The sequence below is a fragment of the Nicotiana tabacum genome, chromosome 18 (genome assembly GCF_000715075.1).
Source record: "Nicotiana tabacum cultivar K326 chromosome 18, ASM71507v2, whole genome shotgun sequence".
NCBI classification, from domain to species: domain Eukaryota; kingdom Viridiplantae; phylum Streptophyta; class Magnoliopsida; order Solanales; family Solanaceae; genus Nicotiana; species Nicotiana tabacum.
The window spans coordinates 3,153,898-3,169,453 of record NC_134097.1 but is presented as its reverse complement, the minus strand read 5'-3'; the positions used below and the strand labels follow the sequence as shown (position 1 = coordinate 3,169,453).

The 15,556-nt window shown below is 35.2% G+C and overlaps 2 protein-coding genes across 3 annotated transcripts; both read right to left on the bottom strand.

Annotated features, from left to right (window-relative positions):
• Positions 1-155: 155 nt before the first annotated feature.
• LOC107820129 (mannosyltransferase APTG1) lies at positions 156-4,773 on the bottom strand. 2 transcript variants are annotated; one of them, XM_016646342.2, is made up of 10 exons: positions 4,414-4,773; positions 4,210-4,327; positions 3,051-3,155; positions 2,587-2,873; positions 2,159-2,440; positions 1,869-2,064; positions 1,470-1,621; positions 1,188-1,350; positions 957-1,073; positions 156-508 (listed from the first exon to the last, which is right to left on the bottom strand). In XM_016646342.2, the coding sequence occupies exons 1-9, from the start codon at positions 4,638-4,640 to the stop codon at positions 990-992; spliced, it is 1,614 nt and encodes a 537-aa protein (XP_016501828.1). In that variant the 5' UTR covers positions 4,641-4,773; the 3' UTR covers positions 156-508; positions 957-989. The 2 variants fall into 2 exon arrangements, with proteins under 2 accessions (XP_016501828.1, XP_075092641.1); XM_075236540.1 differs by lacking the exon at positions 156-508 and having other exon boundaries at positions 717-1,073.
• Positions 4,774-5,766: 993 nt separating this feature from the next.
• LOC107820131 (GCN5-related N-acetyltransferase 7, chloroplastic-like) lies at positions 5,767-13,024 on the bottom strand. The gene is made up of 5 exons (XM_016646344.2): positions 12,647-13,024; positions 11,527-11,682; positions 8,133-8,228; positions 7,888-8,008; positions 5,767-6,182 (listed from the first exon to the last, which is right to left on the bottom strand). Exons 1-5 carry the CDS (start codon positions 12,956-12,958, stop codon positions 6,019-6,021), a joined length of 849 nt encoding a protein of 282 aa, XP_016501830.2. The 5' UTR covers positions 12,959-13,024; the 3' UTR covers positions 5,767-6,018.
• Between the last annotated feature and the right edge of the window lie 2,532 nt (positions 13,025-15,556).

Genomic DNA, 15,556 nt, shown 5'->3' with positions numbered 1-15,556 from the left:
TAACAAATCCATTATAGTCTCACAAGTGAGGTCTGAGGAGGATAGTGTGTACGCATACCTTATCCCTACCTTGAAGGTAGATTGTTTCCGATAGACCCTCGGCTCAAGGAAAGATGAAAAGAAAGTAGTAGTAACAAGCAGTAACAACAACAAGATAATAAGCAAACGAAGCGAAAGGAACAGCATGTAGTAATCGAAATCTAATAATAATAGACTACAAGACTAACACTAATACTACTGGTATGAGAACATTATGCATACAGCATTAGCTAAATAGGAAGCATCCTACCAAGGAAAAAGACAAGTTTAATATAGCTCTCCTTTACTCAGAACTGACTCTGAATTGCATTGAAATCCTCGTGATGAGTTATCAAATGCCACTTGTCTCTGTTGGAAATTGTCTTGAACGGCAATACCAATGAACATGGTTGACATAAGGCAATCAGTGGACAAACTAAGCAGAATGGAGAGAAAGTAATGTTTCCAGACTAAAGCTGAGTCCCATTTGCTGAAATAGAGAAAGAAAAGAACACGAATAAACTAAACCAAAGAGGAAGTTCTAGCCACTATAGTTCATATGAACTGATGTACTCACATCTATGCATCGCATCACACATTGAAAACATCATATCTTGATGCATCATACATAGTCAGACATATGAATAGAGACAGGTACTAGTGAGAATTAAAATGTGGACACCGAGGCAAGAAAAGTAGAGTCAAAATAATCTTCTTTTCTTCTTTCCAAATCTTTCTTGTGTTTTTCTTTAGCTTTCTTACAAAATTTAAATAATCAAACCATGTGTACAAAATTTTCTAAGTTCCTGCCAAATAGCAGAAACTCCAGTCCATTCTCCAGGAACAAAAGAAATAAAGAATCGAAATATAAACCATAAGGCAAATGATAATAGAAACCATTTACACCTAGAATAGTTAGAGAAAAATTAAACACCAACTTGTAGATTCTATTTTGCTCATCAAGAACAGAATCACTGGCCTTTCAATGCATACACAGCAACAGATGCCTGAAGTTCTCGATCCACCTTGAAGTGAGCATGGAAAAACTTTTTTATCTGTCAATCACACAAACATGCTTAAATAAGCATATGCTGAACTCCCGTTTTTTCCACAACGAAAAGAGAAAATATAAACTTTTTAGAAGCAGATCGAGATGAAAGAAAAGAAACCTCTTGGAAATTATGCAAATCTAGAAAATCCTTTAGTAGTTTTTCCTGTGAGTCAAATAGCACAATGTGACTAGGTATAGACCAGTTCTTAGCAAATTCTGTTGCGAAACCAGCTGGATCCACCAAGAACTGGTCAGACTCATCTAGAGCTCCCTTCTCTTCACTGTAGAGACGAATGGCACAAACAAAAGTACAACTTCGGTTAGCCAAAAGCCCAAAACAAAAGAGGATAGCCAGAAAGGCTAAGATATTCAGATTAAATTGGCTGTTTAGAGTACATACCTTGGCGTGCAATCCAAGAAACGCATAGGAATGTTACGGTGAAGAGTTGAGTAGTAAGGTGTCGCGTGGCAGGGCGTCAAAAAGAGGATATTTTTCACTTTCCCATTGTTCGCCTCTATAGAAAGGTAGTTCATTACATCCTCCGTCCCTCTCTGTAGCAAGAGGAAGAGGTTACAGACAGGAAAATTAATTTCATGGAAATAATAATTTTCTGATGCTTAACACATACAAAAGAAAAAGGAACAAACTACAGCAATCAAACTTTATAGATTACCATATTCATAATGTAATAAATACTGATTAAGGAAATAAAAGTGGAAATATGTGTTGCATTCTTTGATACAAAAAAAATCTTGCTTTTGCAAAAGGTGAGAAAAGAAAGTCGGATTCTTGAGATACCTGATGAACCATACTCATGTAAAATGCCATCAGAATATTGCTAACTACAAGGAACAGGACGGCCAGTTGCAATTTTCCTGAGCACCTGTCATCAGTGCTTGCAGATTTTTTACCTCGGCCGTTAGACCGCTCTCCAATTGTTGCCAACCAGTATCCAGAGAACATCAAAGCTATTGGAAGCACAGGGAGGACAAACCTGTGTTTCGGACCGTTCAGAAAATGAAAAATACTTATTCGATCAAATATGCCTATGACATTATGGAATGCAAAGATGTAATTTGAACAAGTACCTGAACTCTTTGTGACCCAACAAGCTGTAAATTGCCAAACACCAAGCGACTAGACCAGATAACTTCCACTGCTTAGACTTGAAAACGCCAGCAAGTGAAAATGGTAAGAATGTGAAGATCATAACTGTAAAACCCTGAGTGAAGTACCAATGCCACACGTGAGTTCCATAATAGTCTCCACCAGAAGAGAGAAAATTGAACTTCAGAAAGTTCAAAGGCACAAGGACCCAAGTGCCATACATCCAGCGATCCACCAGAAAAGTAAGTCCTAGAATTAATGTCCTGATTTCATGTGTTAGAAGAGGCAAAAGATTTTGTCAGTATGTAATTTTACAGTAATAAACAACAGATCAACTGCAAACACAAATACCGAAATCAATCATAAAGATCAAATTGAAGTTTATATATTGAGAAGTAATGACACTTACCCGATTGGAATCACCTCAAGGAGAATAAATTTCAGCTTATCGCGTGCCATGTACAGCTCTAGGAAGCCAATATAGATCCATGTAATTGCACTTGTAGGTCGGATTGCACATGCTAATGCAGCTACAGCTAGAGCACATTTTCTGGAACCGGGAGATATTTTACTAGCAGATGTTCTAATGCAAGGCCAGTAGTACAGGCTCACAACAGTAAGAACAGTCTCCAGACTATTGGATAAAGTACGCGTGATACAGAAAAACATGAACCAGTTTGTCAACTGGACAAAAAGCTGCAGATAATTAAGTACTTTAGTGTCGACGATATTTGGAGTGAAGCATCAGTAGTTAAATGTATAAAACACGAATTAGAGCACGAGCATTTGTGGATCTTTGAGTAACAAAAAGAAAAAAAAATAACAAAAAGGCAGAATCAAGAAAATAATATGTGTTACAAACGAGAAGGATACCGTAAATTTTGCAACACGGTCACCAAATAACTCTTGAGAGAGCTTAAACAAATAGACGTCCCCAGTAGCTGAAAATGTTGACTGCAGCAGCCGTGGAGCCCTTATCTGGAAGAATGGAGATTTTACTAAGCATTGCAGGAAGAACGTCTAACTCATACACTTATATAAAGCAATTATCAATTACTGAACTAAATGTGCAAAAAGACAAGCGAAAATCGCCCATCAAAAAGCAGCATATACTATATCTTACTTTTAGTTGCACCATTTTGCATTTCAAGTAAGGGAAATGGGTACTGAGGTAACAGAGTTAAGCTGTCTATAAAATGTATTCCAGAGGATATTAACGCAAATGCTGAAGTCTTATCGTATTTATATAGTAATAAGCTGTCTATAAAATGTACTCCAGAGGATATTAATGCAAACGCTGAAGCCTTATCGTATTTATATAGTAATAGCTCCAAAGGCGGAGAGGAACTTAAATTCAGTAAAGATTCTAATGACGTCTTTACTATAGTACAATATTACATAAAGTATAGAATAATGTACGGAAAATGTTTCCTTTTCAAGAGAGTAGAACAAAAATTTTGGATAACCCAAATAGAAAGTAGGACAATTAGAACTAAACGGAGTAAAAGGGCAGCCCGGTGCACTAAGCTCTCGCTATGCGCGGGGTCCGGGAAAGGGCCGGACCACAAGGGTTTATCGTAGCATTTCTGCAAGAGGTTGTTTCCACGGCTTGAACCCGTGACCTCCTGGTCACATGGCAACAATTTTACCAGTTATGCCAAGGCTCCCCTTCATGACTTGAAAAGAGTAAAATATCAATAACCAATCTCAACATCTCCATTGACACCCTAAAATTTCTAATTTCATAAATGTGAGAGCTTCTGCACTATAGTATCAGCTTTGTTATCAATTCCACTCTACAAAATGAACTTATAAACTAAAGACATATAGAAAACAGTTAGAATTTATAACTCTATGTGAGTGTGTGTGTGTGTCTATATCCATTTACATGGTCATATTAAGAGCCAACCAAAAACAATAATAAAGGTTAAATCTTGCAGAGCTACACAATAAAAATTCAATCTTTAAGATTTAATTCACAATAATAAACTCCATAAAATTTAAAGAGCCAAAAAATTGTAAAAATAATTACCATGAACCAAGGTTTGTCAAGATGAAAAAAGGCAAGAACTTTATACAATACAGCAAATATTACTGGATGCAAATAACTCCTTATACCCTTTTTCCATTCCCACGTCAAATGTCCATATCTGCAAAATTTCATCTCAAAAATGGTTAAAATCCAAATAAAAAATAAATTCAAGAAACACAAGGAACTGGGAAAAGGAACACAAACCCAAATGTGATTTGATGTGCAACTTCAAGGGCTTGCCAGTGTTCATCTGGGTTGAAATATGTTTGAACCAATAAAGCATTTATAAATCTAAAACATAAACAAAGGGTAAAAACTTTTTTTAATAAAGGGTGTGTGAATTTGTTGTTTTTAGAAGGTTTTGAAACATTGGTGTTGTGTCTGATGTTGGTAATATTGGATGAAACATTAGGATTTTTTCTCTGTTTCATTGTGAAAATTGGGATCGTTAAATTTCAAGATTTGGAAATCGATTTCTTTTTCTTAAAAGAGGAGGGAGATTTGGGCAGTTTATTAAAAAGAAGATTTTAATTGGATTTCTGGTGTTAGCTTAGAAGAAAAAACAAGAGAACTTTTAGGTGCTATTTTTAAAAAGCTGCTATTTTAACAAACTCAATAGAGAAGGTGGAATTTTTGGGTGAAAATGTTTTTTCCTCTTCAACTTTATGTTATGCTTATTAGTTATTATCAGAATATTTTTTATAAAGCGACAAATTCTAGTAAAATCATAGATTGTCTATGTGTTACATGAAATTATTCATATATTATATATGATTTGCCTAAGTGATTTTCGGTTGATCGCTTCTTCGTTAATACTAGGATCGCTTTTACAAAGCGAAAGATTCTCGTGAAATCACAGATCACCTATGTGTTACCAAATAATCGCCCATGTATTATCTATATCATAGATCGCCTATGTATTACCTAAAAATCATACATGTGTATTATCTGCGGTTGATCAGTTGTTAGTTATTACCATGATCCTTTTTTTTTTTTACAAAGTGAAAAATCCTCTTGAAATAATAGATTACCTTTGTGTTACCTAGAAATTGCCAATGAATTATTTATGACCGCCTAAGTGATCTCCGGTTAATCGCTTATTAGTTATTATCAGGATTATTTCTCGTGAAATCATAGATCGCTTAAGTAATCTCCAGGTGATCGCCTATTAGTTATTATTAGGATCTTTTCTCGTGAAATCATAGATCGCCCAAGTATTATTCATAATCACCTAAGTGATCTCGAGTTGATAACTTATTAGTTATTACTAGGATCGAATTTTTATAAAGTGAGAAATCCTTATGAAATCATAGATCGTTGTGTGTTATTTTGAAATAGTTCATGTATTATTTCTGATATTGATCCCTTATTAGTTAGCTTAGGCTCTGAAGAATTAGTTAGCTTCATTTTATCAAAAGGACCATTGCTTGAAACAATAAAATGATGCTAAATCTATAGTCAATTTAATTGTTGCATATTTATAGTATGTATATACAGGAAACAAGCAAAACATCTAACATGTTCAATATGATATGTAAGAAGATGGACACAAATAATGCATGGAGAAATTACTTGCAATAAAAATCTACAAGAAATGATACATTTGTAGCTACTTTCAAATACATGGCACAATCCCCTCCCCCACCACCTCATGTAGCTATTGATTCACTTGGACTTCATGGTCGAGGACTTCCAAACACATCGTAAGCTAAACTGTTGCCGACAAATAACCAATATAATAACGCTATAGAATGACCCGATATTGAGGGTAGAAATGAGAATTTTGTGTATATTCTACATCAAAACATCTTAAGAGTTGGAAAGATCTGTCCACAAAAGAAGCCTACGAGGTCGATCTAAGAACCTTGCTTGCCATGCAGGTTCCTCGTTCTCGTATACAAAGCCACATTTCATGTACAACTTCTTCGCCGGCTCATTGTCAATGGCAACATGGACATATAAATCACTTATTCCTGAAAGAAATATCGCAAAAGAATACCGTTAGTAATCAACTCAAGTGAATCGTTTCACTATGTAGTTAAGCAGCGATAGTAACATGTACTGTAATACGACGAAAAACATACAGTAGTTTACTGTGAATCCAGAGGAAAGAAAGAACCAATGAAGAATTCCGAGGCGTATAGTTCTTAAATGCATTTAAGATATAAGAAATGGTGTATGGAACAAAATGCTGCACTATATCTCGAGATAGACCTGTTAGGAGCTCAATAATGGTAGAGATAACACTCTCCATTTTTCTTGCATAAGAATATAATTATACAAACTCCGGTACAATTAACAATAGCTAAGATCCGTTCATCAAAATTGAGCAAAAGGGCAGTCCGGTGCATGAAGTATCCCGCATTCACGCAGGGTCCAGACAAGGGCAGCATCCCAAGGGGTGTGATGTAAGCGGCCTATCCTGATGCAAGCATCAATAGCTGATTCCACGGCTCGAACCTGTAACCTATGCGTCACACGGAGACCAGAGGCGGATCCAGGATTTTGGCAGGATGGGTGCACTAATAAGAAGAGGTGAATCCAAAATATAAATTTTACGGGTTCAACCTTTAGTTCTTACGATTGCGTACTCATTGCACTTTTGGAATTATAAGTTCAAATTTTTGTTTTTTAAATAGTAATTTTCTTACATCTATATCCATTTTTCATGTTGAAATCAGTTGAACCCATTGATTATATGCTACACCATACACTGCTACTAGTTTTAATATACACATGTTTAATCATATAAGATTTTACAGCGACAAAAGAAGATTAGGAATTTCAATGTGTGAAAATTTTGAAAGAATTAATCAAACAAAAAAGAAAAAACACTTAATTAATACACAAAAAATAACACCAGACACGCCCATCTCCCATGGGCGTCTACTTCTAGAAAAAAAAAAAGGAAAAAATAACAAGATTGACATAAGATTTGAACTCACAATCTCACCTAGAAAGGTACACTCAATAACCATCACATCATATAATACTTTACTAATGGGTGCACACACATATATTTAAATATTTTTTTAAAAAATATAGCATTACTATAAATGATTTAGGGCGGGGAACATGGGTTCACGTGCCCCATGGAACCCCCCTAGATACGCCCCCTGACGGAGACAACTTTATTGTTGCTTCAAAACTCCCCTTCCTAATCAAACTTGAGCACTTAGCACAATCGGACACTTCATATTGGACCTTTTTTTTATAAGTTAATCTGCCTTGGAGAGGCCGGGGGTTTGCCATTTATCCCTTCCATGTATATTAATAACCAAAAAATAAGACGTATAGTGCACGCGACATAATACTTTCCTCCTCGACTCTTACATGAGCATTAAACACCAACTTAAGCATAGTTAGTTTGCCGTACAGTGAACCTACTTAGTGTTGGACTGAGGCACTTGATTTTGAATAAAAACGTATGGAGCAGTTTTATCTGATAACAAACGTAGTTATAGATTTTCATGCTTAGCATAGCTTGTTATACACAGACACATATAAGGTCGATCAAAAATTATGTTGCGCGTACTCTCCAAAATGTTGCCGCACCGGTGTCGGATCCTTCAAAAATACACTACTTTTGGAGGATCCGACACACACCCAGCCACCTTTTCGGAGAGTCCGAGCAGATAAAAAACACACATACATAAATGGTAAAGCAAGAGTGAATACCCATGTCTTTAGCAACCGTCTTCGCTTTAGAAATAAGAGCACATCCCAGGCCATTTCTTTGCATTTCTTTAGCAACACATACATTACTCACGTATCCCCTAGCAAAATCAGCTCCAATTCCCTGTTTGGATACAGTAGAATGATAAAGTTACTTATACAAAGAATCTTTGCTGTTAGAAATTCAAGGATCAATAAGTAATGTAAATGCAGACAACACGACACATTTATGTACAACATGATGATACCTTTGGTTTCATTCCTGTGATTTCATCAGGAAGTCTGATGCACTGGTTAATATCCAGTGTCCCAACGACAACTAGTTCCACATTATCTTGAGAAAACTGCAAGTAATGGAAACTTGAAAAAATTAAATAGCATTACATAGAGTAAAATCTGACTTGACTCCTAATACAGATGCAAGCAATGTACAGTGAATATGTATATTTTTGGAAATAGTGGTGCCGGGCCAACTCGTGTGCACCTCGACTATTCCACTGGGTACATGCTACTTCCTAGTAGCATAGGTACCGAGTAACTCTGGCCGTCAAGACTAGGCAAATGGGAAGAAATTATCCAACATTATTTCTCTCCGGAGATGCTTAGAGGCAAAAGGCTACCTACATTATTTCTCTCTGAGCAGTTTCCAGTTGTTATGGGATTACACCAAGGTTCTGCGCTCAGCCCGTTCTTATTTGCCCCGGTGATGGACGCGTTAACACACCATATTCAAGGGGAGGTGCCATGGTGTATGTTATTCGCCGATAACATAGTTCTAATTGATGAGTCGCGAACCAGTGTTAACGAGAGGTTAGAGGTCTGGAGACAGGCCCTATAGTCTAAGGGTTTCAAGTTGAGCAGGACGAAGCCGGAATACCTGGAGTGTAAGTTCAGCATTGAACCGAGGGAAGTGGGCGTAGAAGTAAGGCTTGAATCACAGGTCATACCAAGTAGTGGCAATTTCAAGTACCTTGGGTCGGTTATCCAGAGGGAAAAGGAGATTGACGAGAATGTCACACACTGTATTGGGGTGGGGTAGATGAAGTGGAGATTAGCATCTAGAATCTTGTATGATAAGAGAGTGCCACCGATACTCAAAGGTAAGTTTTAGAAAGCGGTGGTTAGACCGGCCATGATGTATGGGGTTGAGTGTTGACCTGTTAAGAACTCACATATCCAGAAGATGAAAGTAGCACAAATGAGGATGTTGAGGTGGATGTGTGGTCACACTAGGATGGGTAAGATTAGGAATGAAGATATTCGGGAGAAGGTGGGCGTGGCTCCCATTGAAGACAAGATGCGGGAAGCGAGGCTCAGATGGTTCGGACACTTACAAAGGAGAAGCCTAGATGCTCCGGTAAGGAGGTGTGAGCGGCTGGCTTTGGAGGGCATGAGAAGAGGTAGAGGACGGCCTAAGAAGTATTGGGGAGAGGTGATCAGACCGGACATGACGAGGCTTCAGATTTCCGAGGACATGGCTCTTGATAGGAAGTTGTGGAGGTCGAGTATTAGGGTTGTAGGCTAGGAGGTAGTTGAGTCTCCCTTACTTCGTACCTTTGTGAGGCTAGTCTGGTAGGGGTTTTGTCGATGTCAGCTAGTGGCAATGTTATGTCTTACTACTCCTTTGTTTACTATAGTGCTAGGTCTATGTACTGTCTATCGTGTTTGCTTTGCATCTACTTTCTCATTTCCATAATGTTATTTTTCCTATGGTTTCTATTGGTGATACTGATATTGTCTCTTTTCGTTTTCTTGAGCCGAGGGTCTTTCGAAAACAGTCTCTTTACTCCCTCGTGGTAGGGTTAAGGTTTGCGTACACACTACCCTCCCCAGACCCCACTAGTGGGATTTCACTCAGTTCATTGATAGACGCTAAATACAACATAACAAAAATAACATACCCAGTGTGATCCCATAGGTGGAGTCTGCAAAGGGTGGGATGTACGCAAACCTTACCCTACCTTGTGTAAGGTAGAGAGGTGGTTCCCGATAGACCATCGGCTCAAGAAAAGCGTTTTCAAAACAGAATTGAAAAATACAAGAGTGTAAAAGCTTTATGAAAATACTGAAGAAAGGAAAAGTATTGACAACAAAAATAGTAAAAATAACCAAAGGAACGATAGACGCTAAATACAGCAAATATATTATGCCTATGAATCCTCAGTAACATGCATGACCCCCATAATTCAGTGAATAGGAACTGGAATAATCTATATGTACCAGGTTTCGTGAACCTGAAAGGCGAGCCATCAGAAGTTAACAAAATATGTGATTACGAGGCCGTAGCCTAGAGCTCTCATAGTCAATTCTCCAAGTTTTTTCAAGTAGTAAAAACCTCTTGCAGCTACAGCGTCAACAATCAGGATCATGACTATTATAAATTTCATAAAATCTCATATTTTCTCATAAAACACTTACACCTCAATCCCAAACTAGTTGGAGTCGGATATGTAAATCCTAAGTATTAATTTTGTTCCTTTCGAGCCCATTTTATTCTAGAAGACCCAAGAAATTTAATGTTTAGAGGATTATCATTATTAAACTATACTTTACTCTGGACTTCCACCAACCGCAATCCACCTCCTTTATCTAGGCTTTGTTCTGGCTATGTGAAACTCACGTAGGCGGAATTCTTCCACAATCAACTTATCCCCAAAAGAAATGCTAGTGTTTTTTCCAATATGAAGGAGTTCATCATCAGAACCACTGCATCATTAAATGGATTGCTTTAAAGCGATTATCTTTTGCAAGGAAATTTTATACAAATCTGCTTATATACACTCATCAATGATCTCTCAATCTCAGCACAGATACTTCCTAATCTCCCTCCCCTTCCCACCATAGCCTTCGCAACAATTCCACCGCTCTATCCACTAGGAGTCTAGACAGTAACCACTTAAAAGCTTCAATAAACCTGGATTCCCAGCCAATGACACTATCACTTACCACTGAACTTATAAAGACTACAACTGGAATAGGATAATATCAGCATCCGTTTTATTTTAAGTTGGGTCCTTATGCTTGTTTATTGAGAAAAATGGCAGCCCGGTGCACTAAGCTCCCGCTATGTGCGGGGTCGGGGAAGGGCCGAACCACAAGGGTCTATTGTATGCAGTCTTACCCTGCATTTCTGCAAGAGGCTGTTTCGTGAGCTGCAGCAGCTTTTCGAGTCACACAAAAGTCCTCTAAATAAATAAAAAACATAAGTGTCGGAGTATAAAGGAATTCATGATTTGTGTGTAAACTAACAAGATGAACCCATTGCAATTGACTCATTCAAGTTGAAAATGAATAACTCCTAGAACCTCCGGATTGTTATTCTTGTTTTTTTTTTCTAAAAAAGACGCGCCATTTACTCTATAAGGAAGACAGACGCCTCATTTAAAGGACTAAAAGAGAAAACCAGCCAAACTAATCCATCCCCATCCATACATAGCATTTCCAGTAAAGCTGAGGTCGATCGACTAGATATACTAGTTGCATAAAGGATCAATGATGTTTTCCTAAAGAAAGAAAGAAATAAACCAAAATGTAAAGATACTTACTTTTGATAAGTAAGGTAAAGTATTATTCGCATAAATTGAAGTCCAAACACTAAGCTAGTATAGCGAAGAACCCTGCTGTAAATGTAATGGTGCTTACTTTACAAGAAGTACTCAAATCATATGCAACATTTGAGACTTTTGAAAATGGAAGGGTAGCATTGACGCAAGAAACTCTTCCAAAGCCGACTCTTTTCCCAGCGATACGTTCCGTCAATGCTTCAAACTCGCGTTCAGTCAGGTACTTTGTATGATCCTAATAGAACTTGATAAAGATGATATAACAATCAGTATTTACTTTAACAGGATCAGCTCCATATTCAAAAGATCAGAAAATTTAGAACATAACTTGTAAATGATGAAAACCACCTTATCTTAGTTGTCAAAAAAGCTAAACACATTACAACATGCTAGTCAAACAAAGAAAACATTTTTCTTTAACTGGAACTAACATTGCCACACACAAAAAATAGACAAATAAGAATTCTTGGATTAAGAAAAAAGAGAAACCCAATAATCTGTTCACATCAATTACAATAAAACTCAAATATATTAATATATAATTTAAATACAAAAAAGGAACTTCTTTTCTTTTTTGGATGAAGAAAAAAAAAAGAGAATAAATTATACTACTAAACATATAAGTTGATTTTTAATATTCTTGGCAAGATAAATTCACAAGCTCTCACATAAATTACAATAAATTCCAAATATTAATAACAACAGAGAATACTAAATATAAAAATCCACCTTTTTTTCTTGGATGAAGGTAAAAAGAGAACGAAATAGGGCCAAATATACCTATTTAATATAAGAAAAAGTTTAAATATACCCCTCATTATATTTTAGATCCAAATATACCTTTATCGTTATACTATTGGTTCAAATATAGTTAAGTTTGTCCAAGGTGGACATCCAATCCTAAATGGCACATACATTTGACGAGGTCGATGCCACACCTCAGCGCCCCAAACCCATTTTACTCCCCCCTTCTATTTTTTTTCCACCACTAAAATTTCCTTCCCCTTCACCGACGTTGCCGCCACCGTGAACAATATTGTACTGTGCAGCTATATACATAAATTCTTACACCAAATACAATAAAATTCAACAGAATTAAGCAGAAAAAACAGAAACTATGTCTATTTACGCTAACAATAAATAACTAAATTTAGCTATAGGAAAAAAAAGAAAAAAAAAATGGACCAAGAGCAACTCACTTCTGTGTTGAGAGTGTCATGTTGGAAATCATAGAAAATTCTAACACGAAGAGAAGAAGCAGCCCATAATTCATTTTCAGATTTAGCTTCAGATATACATAAAAAAGATTTATCAATCAATATTGGGTGTGGGGTAGGTGAAGAAATTTGTTGGGAAAGTTGTTGAGAGGAACAAAGAACAAAAGAACGAAGAGGGGTACTACTTCTACAGCCATAAGTATTATAGATGATGTTGGTGTTGTGTAATTTGGAGCTAAGGTACAGAGAAGAAGCTTGTGGTGAGTATGAAAATGGTGTAATGAGGATTGCCATTTTTTCTCTTTGCTTTGTTTTGGTCCAAGCTTTTTCTAGCTTAATTTGATTTTTTATTTTTTTTTGGACTATGTTTTCAATATTTCTAAAGAGAATCTCATTTGTAATGGGAAAATCCAAAATTATTTTTTTTTCTCCTAAAAAGTAAATATTCACAAAGAGGCAATAGAAGTGCACATTTTAAAATTTAGAAATGGTAGGACGGAAATTAATAAATTTCCAGTTAAGTATTTCACATTTTTCATATAAAACAGTGAATGCCCAATAATCTTTCGGGGGTTGGTATGTCTTATTAGCGCTTGGTCTGGAAAAGGCCGATCAGAGAAAGGACTCCTATAATTCGGATGTAAAGCTCAATTACTTTATTTAATATGATAAAGATAGGTTTGTCACTTTATTATTATATTTAATATGATAAAAATAATTATTGTAATTTTAATATTATAGTAGATAAAATTTGGTGATCATACATTAAAGTAACGGGTGAAGTTCACAAATAGTTATTTTTAAGACTCCTATTTAAAAAATAGCCGAAGTTTATAAAGTTTTTAAAATCTAATCGTTTCAGAATCAATCTTCAAACTTCATACTTGGCTATAAAGTTTCAATTGTGGGTCAGAACTAGGCTTATGGTCTGAAGTCTGAATGCAATTCAAAGTCAAACTTTCGGCTAAAAAGCATAAGCAGTTTGAAGTTTGTCAAAATTGGCTAAAATTTAAATAACTTTTAAAAACTAAATATATTTTAAATAAGTGCTAAAAGCGGCCATACTCGTACAAACAGAAAAGCCCATATAGCTGGAGAGAAGCCCGTCAAAAGTGGGCCTCTGTAGCTCCATACCCTGTTAGTTACTTTTAGAAAAAATTATTGTATATAGCCGCTCCTAAAAATAATAGTCGGCAATATATATATATATATATATATATATATATATATATATTATTTTATTTTTTATTTTATTATTATTATTATTTTATTTTTTTTATACAACCATCATCACTCTTCTTTGATTTCGTTATTATGAAAAAGGGTCTAGAACTATTTAGTGGTATTTTATCAAAAAAATATGAGTCACTACCGAACATAGCTGTTTTTCAGAACAACTCTACTAAAAATAAAGTCAAACACATCAAAAAAAAAAAAAAATTGACAACAAAGCTAACACTAACTCTTTCAAGATTATTTCTAAAATTAACGCTCGAGGGTATGACTTAGTGATCAAAGTATATACAATATTTTTAGATCAAGTGCAGATTTTGACGGAGACGAATAACACTAGTTAATTTTTTTCTATTTTTTATAAGCATTGATTAAATTACTCAGTATATGTACATGTGGAAGGTGACAGATACATAATAAAATATGATAGATACCAACAAACTAGTCCTAACACCTCCGTTATTAAATAAATTAAATTCAAAACCAAATCAAATGGGTTAAACAAATAATTAAAATAAGAAATACTTCATTTAATAACCAGGACCTATGTTAGGGTCTGAAAGTTTGTACTTACCTTTTTTTATTACAGATTGGTACGTATAGTTTTGGACTAATTTGCCAGGCTAATATCCTAGTGGAATAATTGCTTTCTTATTCAAATTCCAAGTTCCAAGCTCCTACTTTTAATCACTTTATATCTACAATAATTGTCAGTCAGGCTAAAAACTGTATCTACATATTTCCCAATATAAACACTCAGAAAAAGAAACAAGACGTGCATTTTTTGCGGATTGAAAACTCACTTTACACTCTTTTCTAAACTATATAATCCTTAGCAAAATCAGCTTTTACTTACAAAGCTATTCTATGTTTTACTTGACCCAAAAAAATCACAAGATCTTCTTTGGTAGTGTAGATTCATTCATTCCTTGGATATTGTGTTAACACTAGGGTAGTTTGGTAAGATATATTAAGGAAAATAGTATATGTATTAGTTTTGGTGTTATTAATTTCTTATTTTGTAGTGTTTTATACACCCTATTCAATATTCCCTCTGTCCCAAATTAGTTGTCATATTTCGCTTATTGAGATTCAATTTAACTAATCATCTCAAATAAACTAGATTATATTAATTTAATATTTTGAAATTGAATTTTTGATCTTCAAAAAGAAAAAGTGCTGCAAATTGCAACTCTTCTCACGTTAATAAGATGAAAAAAATATTTTAAAATGTTGGTCAACGTTCAGATCGTTTAACTCTCGAGAAGAAAAATATGACAACTAATTTGGGATGAAGGGAGTGCTATTCTTATACATAGTAAACTATGGCATTAGCAATATCATAATTTTTAATATATGGATAAGCATGTATAAAAATCGAATTGTCCTTTCAAAACCTTTAATACACCAAACCAAATTAAACAGTCGATAAGAAATAATTCCAGTATAACTAATCTCAACATAACTAATCTTAACATTACTAATCTCAATATTACTAATACGCCTTATTCAATACTATTCTTATATACCTTACCAAACTACCCCTAACCTTCAAATGCTCTTTCAATGTAGGACAAAGGAAAGCTAAAAAGAAAAGTTTAACCATTGTGTATTTTGTAAGTATAAATAGAGAATTTATCATATAAATTCGAGTTTGAT

Coding starts and splice junctions, on each gene's coding strand:
- LOC107820129 (XM_016646342.2), bottom strand. CDS start 4,640: ATGAAACAGAGAAAAAATCCTAATGTTTCATCCAATATTACCAACATC. Junction 2,441..2,586: donor CTTGAGGTGATTCCAATCGG/GTAAGTGTCATT, acceptor ACATGAAATCAG/GACATTAATTCTAGGACTTA. Junction 1,622..1,868: donor ACATGAGTATGGTTCATCAG/GTATCTCAAGAA, acceptor CTCTTGCTACAG/AGAGGGACGGAGGATGTAAT.
- LOC107820131 (XM_016646344.2), bottom strand. CDS start 12,958: ATGGCAATCCTCATTACACCATTTTCATACTCACCACAAGCTTCTTCT. Junction 11,683..12,646: donor ATGACACTCTCAACACAGAA/GTGAGTTGCTCT, acceptor AAGTTCTATTAG/GATCATACAAAGTACCTGAC. Junction 8,009..8,132: donor TCACAGGAATGAAACCAAAG/GTATCATCATGT, acceptor GTATCCAAACAG/GGAATTGGAGCTGATTTTGC.